Source organism: Rhinolophus hipposideros (assembly GCF_964194185.1).
Source record: "Rhinolophus hipposideros genome assembly, chromosome: 11".
Classification (NCBI taxonomy): domain Eukaryota; kingdom Metazoa; phylum Chordata; class Mammalia; order Chiroptera; family Rhinolophidae; genus Rhinolophus; species Rhinolophus hipposideros.
The window spans coordinates 58,922,105-58,938,681 of record NC_138057.1 but is presented as its reverse complement, the minus strand read 5'-3'; the positions used below and the strand labels follow the sequence as shown (position 1 = coordinate 58,938,681).

Sequence of the window (16,577 nt, the reverse complement as noted above, 5' to 3'; positions counted from 1 at the left end):
CTATAAAATTGGGAAGTATAGAGAAAGAGCCTGCAGAGATTCTTCCCTACAGACTGTGGGTACTGCAAAGAGTATAAGTTCGGAGCATACAGACCTGGATTTGAATTCTCGTTCTGCTACTTACTGGCTGTGTGAAGTTGGGCAACTTAATCAATCTCTCTGAGCCTCAGTTACCTTGTTGGTGGACTTGTGATAATGATACTACTACATAGTGCTGTAATGATCATTAAATAATTCTCACTACAGTACTTTTCCATTGAATTAATCACTCAGTGATAATTTTCAGCATTGAAACCGCAGAACATTAGAACCAGAAGTAGCATTTGAATCTTTACATATTTTTTTAAGAATACATTTCTCAGGAATGAATGGAAGGAGCTTAGAGTTTACTTTGAAGTACGTGCACGTCAGAGAAGGTACGAGTGCCAAGTTTGAGGTGGCTTACTTAATAAGGACGTAGATAATTACGCTTTTTGAGGTCATGGGGAAGACAATGGCTGCTGTTCCCTTTCAATGGAGACATTGTATAGAGTGTTTTTTTAAATCACAGTATGGGATCTGAATGGATCATCTAGCCTCAGCCTGCAGATTACAAATGAGAAAACTGAGGCCAGTGGGGAAGTGACTTCTCATGGATATACTTGTAGAGAGAGAACCAACTTCAGGTCTCCTCGCTCCTGGCCCAGGGCTTGTTCTCAGCTTTCCTCTGAGCTGAGCTGGGCTCATGGCCCAGTGTGGTCTTTCTCAGGTTTCCGGGGGAAGAGGGCAGGAACCAATGTTCTGAGTCATCCTGCCTGTGATCATGGTTTATTCCGCGAAGTTCTCAGTTTGATACCTCTGCCAGGTGGCCGTACCCTCTGGCCTTGGGCTGCCAGCTTCCAGAAATGCCCTGGAGGGAAGAGGTTTAGTTTTCAGGCTGCTGCTCTGAACCTGCCCATGATGCCTCGGTTGTGCTCAGCTATGGGCCCTGTACTCCTCTCTTGCATGCTGGCTAGGCCGGGAGGCAGGCTGGACTCACTGGGGCTTGCCCCGTGGCCACCTTTCTAACACATGGCCTTCCCCCTTCCACCCCATGGTTATAGATTGTCCTGCCAGCTGTGTTTGTCTGCATTGCCTTGGTGTTCAGCTTGATCGTGCCCCCTTTTGGCAAGTACCCCAGCTTGGAACTGCAGCCCTGGATGTACAACGAACAGTACACATTTGTCAGGTATGTGCTTGTTCTCGACACCCAAGGAGAGCGGAGAGCTCGGGCAAACCAAGGGTGTTTGCTGTGCCAAGGGCCAGCGGGAGGTCGACTTAAGAATCACACAGTGGAATGGATTTTCCCAGCTGTGGCTGAAGCCCTGACACAAACCCCTAATATATGCAAAGAACAGCCGTGAACAGAACCGGAAGGAATAGGCCCGTCTTCTGCTGCCTCCTTTGAACTCCTTTCCTTTTCATACTGCTGTTGTCAGAAACAGGCCTTTGTGCCTCACATACATACTCTGCCCTTGCAAACAAATCTGGGATCGAGCTGTAACATATGTAGATTTTCAGAGCTATGTCGTAATTTTGTAGTTCAACAGGGGGCCTCCAGACCCTGTCAACGCATTTCATCTCCAGCTTCTTGTTTTCTGCGAAGTACAATTCATGTATTTATTATCTAGTCTTTTAAGTTGTAGATGTTAGCTGCTGTTTGTTCTTTAGACAAAAATGCCAGCTACTCTATAACAATCCAGCGCTTCAAACAAAAGGACAAAGGAATTTCCTTGTCTCATTACACAAGAGTTTTCTTCAGTGCTGTAGTGTTTGCAGACCTTTAGAGCGGGGAAGTGTTTCAGTGATGTAAAAAAAAAAGCTTAAAAAAACAAATGAATCGATCTTTTTCTCTAACCCCCACCTTTCCTTCCTTTTTAGTGCAGGTTTACGTTATTCCTTCCTTTCCCAGCTGCTGACACCATATTGCTCAGGGCTGTGGGATGTGGGCTTATTTTGTGTTTATAAGCTGAGCCCATATTTGTTTGTGTTTTCTAGTTTTCCATGCAAACACTCAGCCAATAAAATCTGCCTGCCCTCTCCTAGGATATCCTGGTTGTCTATGCCTAATGGATGACCATGACAGTGTCTTTGAAATACTGATTCTTAATGAATTCATTTACCTCGCGTTAAAATACATATGTCAGTGTGTTTAAGTGTGTGTACGGATACATGTGCACACACACAATGCACACCTCCGAACATATAACTTGTTTTTATACAAGCTCCACTTTGGAGTGCTGCATGTGACTGTACTCGCAAAACATATGGCTAGAGTCTGAGATCTTTGGGGGTGGGTTCCGTTCTATGCATTTCTGTTTCAAGAGCTTGGGACACAGGAAGTACTTAATAAAGTGTTTATTTGAAAAAAAAAACAAAAAACTTTTCCTCCTTGAAATGTATGGTTTGAATGAATTGCTGAGCTGGCTGCCTCTGCTATACCCACAGCAATGACGCTCCCGAGGACATGAGCACCCAGGAGCTCCTGAATGCCCTCACCAAAGACCCTGGCTTCGGGACCCGATGTATGGAAGGAAACCCCATCCCGTGAGTGCCACTGTGACACCCTGCACACCGGCTTCTCGTGCTTGTCGCCCGCTTTGGCCTCTCATGCGCTGTGTCTATTAGTTATATGTCACGCTGTGACTACCACTATATGCCCTTTGAGCCATTTTTTGTTTTATATTTAAAAACTGATGTAGTAATCTAATTAGACCATCTAGGAAGAAACATCCCAGACTAGGAGAGCCGTCTGACATCCTGCAAAGCGAATGACTACAGATGTTTGTTTACTGCTTTAGGAATTAATATTTAATTTAAATGGCACTTTATATTTACTGATCTTTCTTTCCCTTCTTTCCCTTCCCTTCAACTCCCATGCCGAAGTGCGGAGATAGGCTGCCAGTATATATAATTTGCAGCTTTGCTGCTTAGCTTCTTCACTTTAACAACCTGACTAGATGATGTCATTTTTATAAAAATAGACAGTTTCTTCTTTTAGAGTTGCATGTTTTTATGCAACTCTATGCAACTCTCCTTCAAAATCCTTTTTTTAAAAAAAGTAGGCGGTGTATAATACATTCAGTTAAATACCCGTAGACTGAGTCGGTATGCGGGGAATGTATATCCTGAGATCTTTGTGAGTAAAGGCAATAAAGAGAGGTGAGGTGCTTATGAGAGAGCCCAGTGATGGGCAAGTTTCCAGGCTCAGGTAGAATTCGCCATTGAGATTGTTAACCACAAACTGAGGAGTTAGTGGAGAGTGTGGGAAGGTGTAGAAAGATTGGAGAAGGGCTAACTTACGTTCCAGGTTTTAAAGGGAAGATACCGATCCTGCCAGAATCACAGAATAGTGAGCCTCCTAACCTGTGTATGCAAGGTTTTAGAGTGGATTTCTAAATGGGTAGCTATTATGTACTTGTTATCTCTCTTTAATTCCATACTTACTGACCATTTGTTAGTACTTAATACTTAGAATGGGAGGTAAATCCTAGAAGCCAATGTCAGCTCCTAGGAACGTGATGACTGAGGTGGAGAAGGACAAAGAGACATCTTATCTGGATTTCACAAGACTTGATGAGATTCCACCAGACTTTTGATGAGATTCCACTTGAAAGTTTGGTGGGCGAGATAGAAGAATGAGATGAGATGATAGTAGAATTAGATGGATTCATCACAAGCCAGCTGAACACTGTGCATTCATAGATTGATGCCACCCTAGGAAAGATCTGCAGGAGCCAGGTCTGGATTGAGATCTTGCTTACAGAGACAAAAGAGGCAGGGCTGCCGAAATTAGGGGGCTCCCCACCTGGAGGCCGAGTACCACTAAATGTGTATGTGGGGGGCAGCCTGATAGAGGGATCCCACTCTGGAAACTTTCAGGTGTTTCCAAAAAGGAAAAAAAAAGGTAATAACTGAGGAACTGTGGGAAGTGTGACTGGGACACTTTCCTGCAGCATTTAAAACTTTGTCTCAGCCAGTCATTTTGTGACAGTTTTAGAGTGTGAGCTTCAGGAGGGCACTGTGTCTTAATTTGAAGTTTCCGTTTCGTTGGGACACTTTGCTGCAAGCATGTTATAAAGACGGTGACTCTGCTTTAAATTGTAGAATTTTTGGAGCTGGAAAGGATGGTGGAAATGACTTGTTGAAATATGACTTATCGAAACAAGCAATTCCATACTTTTATTTTTCACGTGGACAACATAAGCCCTGAGGGGGCAAGTGACTTGATGATCCCACAATAGTTCAGAGCTCACATCAGGCATACAGGCCTGTCTTCTGTCACCTGAATGCTTGCAAACAACCTAGCTCTGCATGGACCAATCACTCTCACCCCCCACTCACTCCCAAACTTCTATTGTTTTAAAACATAAAGTGAATCCACGAATTCTGCACCAGATCATCAGCACTTGAGCATAAAGTTGAGACTTCTTCCCAGGCCTGTGTCATCTTCCTCCCTGTTTCTCTTCCTCCTGGCTCATCACGTTCTAGCCACCCTGCCTTCCATTGTTCCTGAACCAGAAAACACAGGGCTGTTGCACCTGTGCTTTCTCTTGGCTTCTGCCTGTAATGTTCTTTACCCCCCCAAATCTCCGCCTGGCTTGTCTCTCTCACTGTTTTTGTTTTGGCTAAAGTACATCACTTCTTTCAGTGGCATCTTTCTTTTTACTTTTTTGGCCATTTTTTCATTTTTGGCCAGTAAGGTTCTGCTGTTGAATTGATATCTAACTCTTTCATGGGAACACCAACTCCATGAAGGCAGGGACTTTGTTTTGTTCACCCAAGACTGTCCAATATGCAGAACAGTGCCTGGCGCATAGTAGATGCTCAATGACTGTTTCTTTGCGTGGCCACATGGGTGAGTGATCGCGTGCTGGTGGATGGGATTGACTGGAGTTCAGCATAAGCACTTGGGGCCTTCTGAGTTCCATTGTCCTGCTCTGCAAAATGAGTTTGCAGCTTCACGTCTACGGGAGGATCAAATGATCAAGTGGTGAGGGGGGTAGATGCATGTTTGCAGTTGTTACTGGTCCTGGACTCCTGAGGCAGCGGGAAGGGCCAGGCCCTGTCGGGTCATCCGAACTTTGACGTCCTCCCTTTGCAGGGACATGCCTTGCTCAGTGGGGGAGAAGGACTGGACCACCGGCCCAGTTCCCCAGATCATCACGGACATCTTCCAGAAGGGGAACTGGACGATGGAGAACCCCTCCCCCTCCTGCCAGTGTAGTAGCGATAAAATCAAGAAGATGCTACCCGTGTGTCCCGCGGGGGCAGGGGGGCTGCCTCCTCCACAGGTGAGGCCCTCGCAGGTGTAGCAGCAGATGGAGTGCAGGGTGGGCTACGGAAGAAGGAATGGATGACATCATGCCAGGAGGGTCTCTTTCCGTCTTGATTTTAATTCCTATCGTAGGAAAAAGCATGTGTTTTGGGTGGGTGGGGATGCTTGAACCACGTCGTTTCTATGTCTGAGGGAGCTTAGCCTGTTTCTCTATTTTGAAAAGTCAGCCTAAGTTACTTATTTGTTTGAGTTACAACCAGACACAAATCTCTGGGACAATAGGATATGGAAGACACACAGTGGCCTCTCCCAGAGTGGTGGTGTCACAGGACAGGCTGTGACTGGCCCAGCTTTACCCTTGGCTGGTGACTTTGGACAGGCCAGTTTGAGTCCCTGGGCCTGTTTCCTCAGCATTGCGTTAGGGAGGCTGGTCCATAAAACTTCTGTGGGCCTTAACAAGGCTGACATTCTCTGAGACTGAGTATGGAAAGCGGTTCTGAGCCATTTTTTCTGAAAACGATTTCAGGAAGAAGCTTGCTTGTGATAGCCCTCGGCGGCTTTATCAGCATCCTGGTTGCAGGATGAGAACAAGCAACGTTAAATGGATGTGAGAACTTAAAGAAATTCTGGTTACCGCTCTTTAAAATAATAGCCAATGTATTCTTCCTTATAACACCAACGAATGAAAGAATTCACTAGGCATTGTGAATGACCTGCTGCCTAGAAATCTTTTGCCACCGTGAAGAATCACATTTTACAGTCTCTTGTTTAATTGTTCAAAATAATTTCCTGGGAACATCGTGGCTTGGCATAAGTGTATGGCCAGAGCCAAGGGTGGGATAGTCCCTGCTTCGGTGGTTGGCTAATGGCAGTGCCTGAACCCTTGGGCAGGGTCTGGTCACGCTGTGGTACATGTTTGAGGGACAGGTGTCAGTGTAGTCCTTTATTTGCTTTGTGTCCCAATTCTGGTTCATAAAGACACATGTGCTTGGTTTTTCTGTGATAATAGAGAAAACAGAACACTGCGGACATCCTTCAGAACCTGACGGGAAGAAATATTTCGGATTATCTGGTGAAGACATATGTGCAGATCATAGCCAAAAGGTCATTATTTACTGAATTTGGGCCTTCCTTTATCATTACTGATCAGAGGAATTAGAAATCTAAAAATAGTAGGCTGAGTAGTGGGGGAAACATTAAATGTTGGCCTGCTGTTGTCTTTTGGAAGTTCAGGATATTCTTTCAAAGTAGACAAAATATTGAGAAATATTATAAACATTCAGTTGTCAGCTTCAAGATTGAGTCTGCCTGGTTCCAAAATGAAAAAATATCTGGATTCAAATTCTGATTCTTCCGCTTACTAACTGGGGTATGGGAATACCAGGGGTATTCAGTTATCTTTAGTTCGTATAAAATGGTATAATAATGTTGCTCTTATGAGTTTGTTTTGAGGAGTAAATGAAATGATACATATATGTATGTATGAAATTATATATGTATATTACACACACATACACACACACACACACACACAGTGCCAGAAAAATGTATACACATTTTAAGAAAGGAAAAAACTATTAAAATTGTGATACCATATACTGATAACAAAAGATGAATACAAGTCACGTCTGACTTCTGCACTTACAAGAGGTGCTCAGAATGGTTACCATCAGCATCCAGATACTTCTGATTATAGCGAACTACTGCTTGAGAAATGATGATCAAAGTGTCCACTTGTAGACATTCTTTTGGTACCCCTGGTATATGGTACCTCTTGTGGATGTGATGCATGATAATATATGGTGTTATGAAGAGAGCCCTGAGCCCACCCAGGAGCCTGCCTTGGCTGTGGGGTCTTCCTGGGGCATCACAGCATAGTGTTGAATACTTAGCTAATACTCCGGAAATGTTTGTTCTGGTTTCCTTCCCATGAACTTGGCTAGTTGGGCCTCTCAGGAGGTCTCAGTGACTTTAAATGACAAGGGTATGTTTGAATGACAGTTACTGTGAGTTTCCAAGAAAAAGGCATAACCTCTCCATATGTTGTCCCTAAACTGATGTATTACTTTGAATTTAAAAAGTTTCTAGTTTGGTCCCATCTTTGTCTATAAGGTGGTTGTTGAATTAGTTTAATGCAAGGCATGAGTTTCATACAAAGAAGATTTTAAGGAGGGGAGAAGAAATGACGTGCTGATTAGGGCTGCTTTCCAACAACCCTACGACACCAGCCTAGTCATAGGATTATTTCTGTTCCTTTGTTGCGTCCTCTGGTAGATATTTACCCCTTTTGAATCATTAGGAATAGGATCACTGTTTCTTTGAACTGATTTTTGGTTTGTCTTTGGCTTCTGCAGCTTAAAGAACAAGATCTGGGTGAATGAGTTTAGGTAAGTGGACCTCTTTCTGTGTTTTACTTTTTCTTGACTCCCATAGCAGGATGATTTTGATGCAGGTGTCTTGGATCCCAGGAAGTAGTTTAGCGATTGTATTGCCCTCAGTATTTCTGCTCAGTGACCAGCTGCCACCTCAGAGGCCTTTGAAAATTTGGCACCCTGATTTCCTTGAGGAGACTCAGAAGTTTCCTATGGGTCTCCAGCGAGATGCAGAAGAGGAAACACTGTGTTGTTAGGAGACTACCGATGCTAGTCACAAGGTGTCTTGAATCAGATCCCCAGGAGTCCTAGGGACTCCAGGAGAATTTTTCAGGCCTCAGGAATAGGACCAAGAGGGTCTTGGATGAAATAAGAGGCATCAAAACCATCTATTTTCACTGTATTGTAACCCATTTATCCCTCTGTGATTTGGAGGAACAGGTGGGACTAGGGAAGAAAAGAAGGAAGAATACTTTGACCCAATTCATACCTTATGAAAAATGAGGTCTCTTCTATGGCTGCCTAAAAACTTGGCTCTTTGGCACTGCTTCCCACTTTTCTTCTTTGCTTTTTCGCTGAGGGCCAGGACCCACAGAAGTCTAAACAGAGCAGAAAGGGACCCCTATAGTTGTCCTCATGCTAAGGGCCTGTCTCTAAGCCTCTCTGGTCAGTGTGTCTCACCACTCATCCTGACTCCCATCTGCTTGCCTTTGAGACCCAAGTTCAAGCCTGAGCCGCCAAAGTCTGAGGAGCATCTGCGAGCTGACTGACCATTGTTTCCTTGATATCTCAGATGTCTAACTCTGTTCATACTCAGGCCCAAGTCCTTCATATTTGGCAGGAACCATAAGAGTAGAGAGATTGCCAGATTCCATTAGAGAAGCCAAGTTGTAACTTTCTCTGAGTCTAACTTTGATCCTATGTTGACTAAGCAATTCATTGACACGAGGCATGTGCACACTCACGTGGTATCTGCCCCTGAGTCACATTGTACACTACACTGTCTGTGTTTTAATGTTAGGCTGTTCTTTTAGGTATGGAGGGTTTTCCCTGGGGGCCAGTCATTCTCAAGCACTCCCTCCAAGTCAAGAAGTTAATGATGCCATCAAGCAAATGAAGAAACACTTGAATGTGGCCAAGGTATAGTATCTATTCCAAGATGTGCGAGGAAATGGGCGCTGAGTTATTGGTACATGGGAGAGTTGGCAGGTAAATCCGATCACCTAGCAGCTTATCGTTTAAGACTTTTGAGTACAAAGTCATCACTGGCATTTAGTGCTCAAACATACTTTTCTAAAACAGCCACTGGTTAAACAGGAAATAAATCATTTTCTTTAAGTTGACAGCAGGCTTTAGGACCCGATGAGCATTTACTTCATTTCTCTGTGCCTGAACTTTCCCATTTTCTAGTGAGAATTGAGGGGGTCAGATGTGATAGACTCTAGGATCACAGATGGCAGTGATACGCCCTCCTAGAGTCTGCAGCTCTGGTTTTGTGGCACAGACCCCGTAAATCTGACGTATCAGCATGATGGGTGTAGTCTTGTGTCTTAGGATGACACCAGGGGAATATTTTGAAGAATACTCACCACCCCACCCAGTTATAGCAAGACATCAGTGTCTTAGGACTTTGAGTCACAGGGTTTCCCCGTGATTCCTTCAAGACTTGTGGCTCACAGCAACATTGATACTTTAGATTCCTGGTCATTTGTATCTCAGGAGCGAGTTATTCAGTGGCTTGAAATTTCATTTTCATGAGCAGGGTAGTCATGGTACATTTTGTAAATGAACCATCCCAACTGAGGCTGATTTCTGTTGTTCACAGGACAGTTCCGCAGACCGATTTCTCAGCAGTTTGGGAAGGTTCATGACAGGACTGGACACGAAAAATAATGTCAAGGTAAAGCCCTTTGTTCCAATAGCTTCTTGATGAACAATAATCCTTATGTTCTCTGAAGTACTTTTCAGCTCGTGACAACATTGACAGGGGTAGTCATGATAGAAAAGAACAGTCTAGTAATTTTACCAGCGAGGCCATACAATATACAATGACTAAGAGATTTTGCTTTGCCTCTGGACACACCCCGTGAACCACTGTGACCTTGACCAAATTACTTAGCCTCAGTTTCCTAATCTGTAAAATGGAGAGAGTAATCCTGGCTCAAAGCTGTGGTGAGGATTAAACAAGTTAAAGATAGAAGGTAGTCAGCACAGTGCCTGGTTGTACGGCCAGTGTGCAGTATACCCTGGCTGCTGTTATCACTTTGCCATGTTCTGCGACCATTGTGTTTTGTCTTGGCACGTGACTGGAATTTCTGAAGTTTACGTGCATGTTCTGTGTATGTGCACCCACCTCCTGGAGCAGTGTTTGAGAGCATTACCTTGTATCTGGTATGTTTTATTTCAGGTGTGGTTCAACAACAAGGGGTGGCATGCCATCAGCTCTTTCTTGAATGTCATCAACAATGCCATTCTCCGGGCCAACCTGCAGAAGGGAGCGAACCCCAGCCAGTATGGGATTACTGCTTTCAATCACCCCCTGAATCTCACCAAGCAGCAGCTCTCGGAAGTGGCTCTGTAAGTGTAGCTATGTCTGAATGGATCAGGTGTGGAGAGGAGAGGGTATTTGGGATAATGGTGGAGAAGGGGAAGGAACTATGAAGCTGGTTGAAGATCAACAGCTACATTATGGTATGTCTGTGTGGGTCCAGTTTCTGGGCAGAAAATGATCGGTTTATGGTCGGATGGCAAGGATTAAAGTGCAGAAAATAAATGACTCTTACATGTAAAAATCATCACACTTAGTGAACTCTAATAGAAAGTAAGTTAAATTGTTAATAAAATCCTAAAATTATTTTAAGTCACCATCATCAATACAGTGTTTTAATAAAAAAAAACATCCGTTTGATACCACTGTTTGTTAATTTGGTGAAATATGCTACCAGCTTGTGTGTTTTAATTCCTGAACTGTGTGTGTGTGTGTCTCTCCGACTATATGTGTGAAGTTAAAGCCAGTATGAAATAGGTAAAGCATATAGCCTTTGGCATCATGGAGATCTGGATTTGAATCTGGTTTCTAAACTTTCTAGATGTATGGTGTTAAATGAGGCAATTCATGTAAATTGCCATGTCCAGCACTGGGCATGTAGTTGATACTCAACACATGTTGGGTCCCATTCTGTATATGGGGCATGGCACAGTTATTATTTGTGCGTATCTTGTATAAAATACCAATATATGTCACCGGAATCTCTATACCGAGCTTATATAATGTATCTATTATATATAAAAATATAATATGTGTTGTAAGTATATAATATGTAGTATACATAAATATATTATATATAAATATATAATATATTATAAGTATAAAATATATAATATATTATAAGTATAAAATATATAAATATATAATATATATAAAATATATATAATTTATATTATACCCTGTTTAATGGGCTTATAAGTCTGTTCTTATAAGAATTGGATAGAATTTTTGTATGTTAGATTGACATGCCACATGCTGTTGTTTTAAAATTTATTAACAGCCAGAAATGAACTTATTTGAATGGTTTCACGCTAATATTTCTGCTTAATTTAGTTTTCAAGCTACTCTAGTCCTTTGTGTGTGAAAATTTACAATTTATTGCTCTTACAAGGTCAAAAACAGTGAAACAAAGTGAATGCCATAGGCCACTCTCAGACTTTCTTTAATAGTTTTATTTTGGCAGTGAACTTTTTTTAACCTACAGGGAATCAGTTTTGCAGTTGAATCGTCAGGTTTTGGGGGTTGTTTTGTTTTGACTTGAAAATAATCTCCTTTAACCCTGAAAAAAACATATTTAGTGAACAGGTTATTTTTCCTTGTGTTGTGCTTCAGATACTTGTGTGTATCCTCCTGATTGAGCCTTCAATTGCATCAATGGCCCCTCGTATCCTCACTGCCTTTTTTTTCCCAGGATGACAACATCAGTGGATGTCCTTGTGTCCATCTGTGTCATCTTTGCGATGTCCTTCGTCCCAGCCAGCTTTGTCGTGTTCCTGATCCAGGAGCGGGTCAGCAAAGCGAAGCACCTTCAGTTCATCAGTGGAGTGAAGCCCGTCATCTACTGGCTCTCCAACTTTGTGTGGGATATGGTAAGGACCCCGGTCTGCTGCTGCTGTGTGCGTCTCCATCAGAGTGATGGATTGGATGAAAGAGCCCCCATCACCAGGAAGTGTTCTACCGAGTCTATAGAGGAATGGAAAAGGAAAGGGCAGAGGCAGTTGTACGCACACTTTCATGTCTCCAAATATGATATTAAGTACAGGGCTGATCTAACACCAAGAGAGAAAATCTGTCCACAGTGACTGCAGTTAATACCACCACCAACACCACCACCAGCACCACAACCACCTGATTTCCTAAGTGAAAACTTTTCAAAGAAACATTGAGGTGGAAGACTGTTAGTCAAAACTCTAGTGCCTCTAACTTGTCTGATAGATTTTAACCTCCAGAGTCAGAGTATTCTTTGTCTTATTACAAATCCATTTGTCATTTGAAAACTCTGCACAGTTTACCAGAATCTTATCCATCTATTGCAAATATGTCTTCTTGTCACCTATAGTATATTACTTCTGTTTAGACCAAATACAGGACTTCAAAGAATTCCGAAGTTCCATTTTTCGTAAGGTGAAGTTGAACTATATCTCCCTATGGATTCCATTAATTGTAAGCCACACAGAACAAATTGAATTCTTCTCCCACTGGACAGCCCCTCAGATATTTGAAGATAGCTTTCATTTAACCTAAGCCTTCCCCAGATGAGATGCTATATGAGAACACACTTTGTGCACTGTCCACGTGTGAGTGATGATGATGTCTGTGCTGATTAAAGCAAGCTTCTCTGACTTGTCACTCTTCTGACCTGATTGCCTTGCTGTGGCCAGGTTCCATATTGTCAGTGTCACTTTGGAAAAAGCAAAAGCCACCATGAACCTTCTGTTCAGGCTGTGGTCTGAATGGTTACAAGTCTAGAGGGAGTTGATTTTTATCCCCTACTTCTATTACTCAGCCCAAGGGCATTGCATTTTGGAAGTAGCACTGTCTTGTTGGCAACTTGGTGGTGAATTGAAATCTCTATTTGACAGGTATTGCTGAATGGGGTCTTTTTCATTCTACACTAATGCAGTTGACTTTTTTGAACCTAAACTTTATATTTATCTTTGTTAAACTGCATTCTGTGTAGTGTCCATTTGCTTTTTATCTTGATCCAGTATTTGCTTTATTCAGTAAACCCATACTGAATGCTCACTATGTGTCTGACTCCGCCAAGCAGAGGAGATTCAAAGATGAAATAGCAGGTCCCTAACTCAGGAATGTCACTTATCTTCCTGTGTATTATCTGCCCTTCCTGTGCTTTAGAGCCTCTGACATTTGCTATAATCACGTCTTCATCTAAGTTGTTGATAAACACCTTGAGTAGGGTGGGACGGAAGCAGAGCCCTGCAGCCTGACGTTGCAAGTTCTTCTAACAGCTGACAGACCCGCATCCCTGCCTGTGCTTTGTCCTGCCAGCTATGAATTCTCATAACTCTCTGGAGGTCAAGTCTTTATTTGTGCATTTTAATTCTTGATAACACTGTCAGGATAGACTTTGAAATTATTCTCAGTGTGATGAAACAATTCTGACGTTCATGTTCTAAGCACTTACATTATCAGTAGATTGCATGTGAGATTGAATTTGGGCAGACTGTAATATGGCATTAATGCTGAAACAGACACACTCATCTTCAGGAAGCATAATGGAAGCTTATTTGTTGCCTGTGAAATTGAACTTACTCTGACGGGGAATCCACCGTTCACTAAGTTTACTTCACTGTTGGAAAGACAGAAAGGGCATGCAGTTTATAAAATCAGCCAAGGGTAAAATGCTTGTCAAAATGTATTGTCCAGTGTTCTGATTAATAGTGTATGTGGCTTCATTAATTCAGTCATTCTCCAAGATGTTTATCTGCCCTTTCTTGTCTGATGATGGTGGAGACTTGAGATGTGTTCTATCATTGACGGTAGGCTGAACTTTATTTCCTTGTTTCACTTTTAGTGCAACTATGTGGTCCCCGCCACGCTGGTTGTTATCATCTTCATCTGCTTCCAGCAGAAGTCCTATGTGTCCTCCACCAACCTGCCTGTGCTAGCCCTCCTGCTTTTGCTGTATGGGTAAGGCACCTCCGGGTGGGGGAGATCAGTGGGTAAGGCACATGGTGCCCCATGTCAGAGGGAAGGCGGGGGACATCCAGTGGACATTTGTCTTTGTGCCCCACCAGGTGGTCGATCACACCTCTCATGTACCCAGCCTCCTTCGTGTTCAAGATCCCCAGCACAGCCTACGTGGTCCTCACCAGCGTGAACCTCTTCATCGGAATCAATGGCAGCGTGGCCACTTTTGTGCTGGAGCTCTTCACCAACAATGTGAGTTCTGCGAAAAATCACCTCCTGCTGGGATGAGCATCTCTGGGAGCCAGAGGACAGTGTTTCATCACCATCTTACTCCACTTGGCTGGGTTATTGCCACCGATGACCACTCTGTCCTTGTCCTCTCTCCCCTGGGTTTGCACGGCACCTTTCTTCCCTCCTTTTCCTCAGATTTCTCTGATCAAGCTTTTCAGTTTCCTTTGACCAGATCTTTTATACTCCTTTGTGTTTGAATGCTGCTTACCCAAATATATGGTCCTCTGCTATCTTTGCTTTCCATTTTAGATGCTATCTCTGGGTGACACCATTCATTCCAGAGGCTTTTGCCACCATGCCTCTCAGTGTCTTAGGTTGGTCTCTCTCAATTTTGTGCCTTTGGCCCCGATTGTTCCCTGGAACTCTAGTCTCACATTCTCACTTGTCTAATGCATAGCTCTGTTTAGGTAATTTACAGATGCCCCAGACTCAACATGTCCTAAACATCTTTCCCCTCAGAACTGGATGGCATTGCCATCTGCCTGGTCACCCAAGCTGGCAACGTTTGAGTCACCTTATGTGCTGTGCTTTTGTTTATTTCCCACATTTAACGGGTTACCTTGTCAGTTCTTCCAATTACAGATTTCTTAAACAAGGGTCCCTGTCCTTTCTTGTTGTGATTGCCTTTGTCTAGACACTTTAACTTAGCACGTAAGGCCTTTCAGAGGTGTACAACCCTTTCTGTCCAGTTCCCACCACACCTTTCCTCAAGGCGCTGTAAGCTTCAGCTGAGTTGTCCCTTAAATCCGTCATACTCCTGTAGGCCTGGCTTAAAATGCCCTTCCTGGGCGGCTGGATGGCTCAGTTGGTTAGAGTGCGATCTCTGAACAATAGGGTTGCCAGTTCAATTCCCACATGGGCCATTGATCTGCACCCTTTACAACTAGATTGAAGACAAGCTGCTGTTGAGCTGCCAGAGGGGCGGCCCGATGGCTCAGCTGGTTAGAGCGCGAGCTCTTAACGAGATTGCCGGTTCAATTCCTGCATGGGATGGTGGGCTGCGCTCCTTGCAACTAGAGTTGAGGGTGGCGACTGGACTTGGAGCTGGGCTGCATCTTCCACAGCAATGAGTTGGAGCTGATGGGCCCTGGAGAGGCAAACTGTTCCCCAATATAATTTAAATTAAAAAAATAAAAGAAGAAAAAAAATGCCCTTCCTTTGTCACACTTACCCTTCAAGATTGAACTTGAATGTGAAGCTTTCCTTTCTTGCCCTGTGGGAGGTGCTTTCTCTTTTCCCTGTGCCCCCAGAGCCCTCAGTTCATGCTGCCAGTGGAACACATATCCAATTATGTAGTAATTTACCGTTTCCATGTCTTCCTCAGAGTAGAGACTTACTTCTTATTATCTTTTGCCTTGTGCTCTAGCACAGTGCATCCAGAAACTTACTCAGTTGTTGGATATTTAGCCACTGGCTGACTTGATATATTCAAGAATTATTTAAGTTTCCACAAAAATCCTAAAACTGAAATATTGACCCAGACATGAGCAATTTGCTTTTAATATGCTAAGCAAATATTTTGTGATGGATTTGCTTCTGATTAAACATACCCATGTTTCTAAACTTTGCTCGTATTTCTCCATATTCATAGCATACTCTAAATTTTCTAAAGAGCAAAATTTTATTATGTTATATGTCATCAGCTATAGCTGCTGCTATTTTTGGTATCAGAATTCAAAGGTTCAGTTTGACCTCAGGGAATCAAATTTTTTCTTCTCTACCATACTTCAAACTTAGATAAATTTTTAGCTTAAACAGCAAAGACATTCAGTCTCCCTCTGTCTTTTTTCTATAGAAGCTGAATAACATCAATGATATCCTGAAGTCTGTGTTCCTGATCTTCCCACATTTTTGCCTTGGACGGGGGCTCATTGACATGGTGAAAAACCAGGCAATGGCTGATGCCTTGGAAAGGTTTGGTGAGTGACAGCAGTGGTTGCAGGATGTTTTAATAGAGATGGAGGTTTGCACAGGCTTTAGTACTCTGCCCTTTGTTTTGGAGAGAGACCGGTGACTGGGCACACGACTTCCCTCTACTGATAGGGCTGATGACAACACAGCTGGTTGTGGCTTGAGTCTTGTGACAGCACTGAGAAAAGTGAGAGGGCAATTTTGGAGATAAGGAAAATACTGGCTTTAGGTTGAACCCAGTGCCTAATGCCACCAGTTGGGTTTGTCAGAGTAATTGGAAAAGTCAAACTGCAGCTTTGAGAATTAGATATGAGCCACATTATCAGAAGGAAAGATTTAAACTTTGGCTCTCTTAGGAAAATCATGGGTCTGCAGAGGTGGCCGTAAATTATCTTTCATATCATTGATACAAAGGTAATTTATTGCAGTTCTTTCTACCTTTATAGTCTTCAGAAGTATTTCTTCTGTGGCAACATTACTATATTCTTTATCCACTGGCTCATATAAG

At 43.0% G+C, this 16,577-nt stretch overlaps 1 protein-coding gene across 2 annotated transcripts in view; it reads left to right on the top strand.

Annotated features, from left to right (window-relative positions):
- ABCA1 (ATP binding cassette subfamily A member 1) overlaps nucleotides 1–16,577 on the top strand; it is a 122,935-nt gene that overhangs the window by 93,831 nt on the left and 12,527 nt on the right. For both annotated transcript variants that reach the window (XM_081065652.1, XM_081065653.1), the window contains exons 29-40: nucleotides 1,083–1,207; nucleotides 2,467–2,565; nucleotides 5,123–5,312; nucleotides 6,306–6,400; nucleotides 7,651–7,683; nucleotides 8,703–8,808; nucleotides 9,494–9,568; nucleotides 10,076–10,245; nucleotides 11,628–11,805; nucleotides 13,752–13,867; nucleotides 13,975–14,119; nucleotides 15,954–16,077. In XM_081065652.1, the coding sequence (XP_080921778.1) occupies nucleotides 1,083–1,207; nucleotides 2,467–2,565; nucleotides 5,123–5,312; nucleotides 6,306–6,400; nucleotides 7,651–7,683; nucleotides 8,703–8,808; nucleotides 9,494–9,568; nucleotides 10,076–10,245; nucleotides 11,628–11,805; nucleotides 13,752–13,867; nucleotides 13,975–14,119; nucleotides 15,954–16,077 (1,456 nt within the window). The remainder of the gene's footprint in view (nucleotides 1–1,082; nucleotides 1,208–2,466; nucleotides 2,566–5,122; nucleotides 5,313–6,305; nucleotides 6,401–7,650; nucleotides 7,684–8,702; nucleotides 8,809–9,493; nucleotides 9,569–10,075; nucleotides 10,246–11,627; nucleotides 11,806–13,751; nucleotides 13,868–13,974; nucleotides 14,120–15,953; nucleotides 16,078–16,577) is intronic.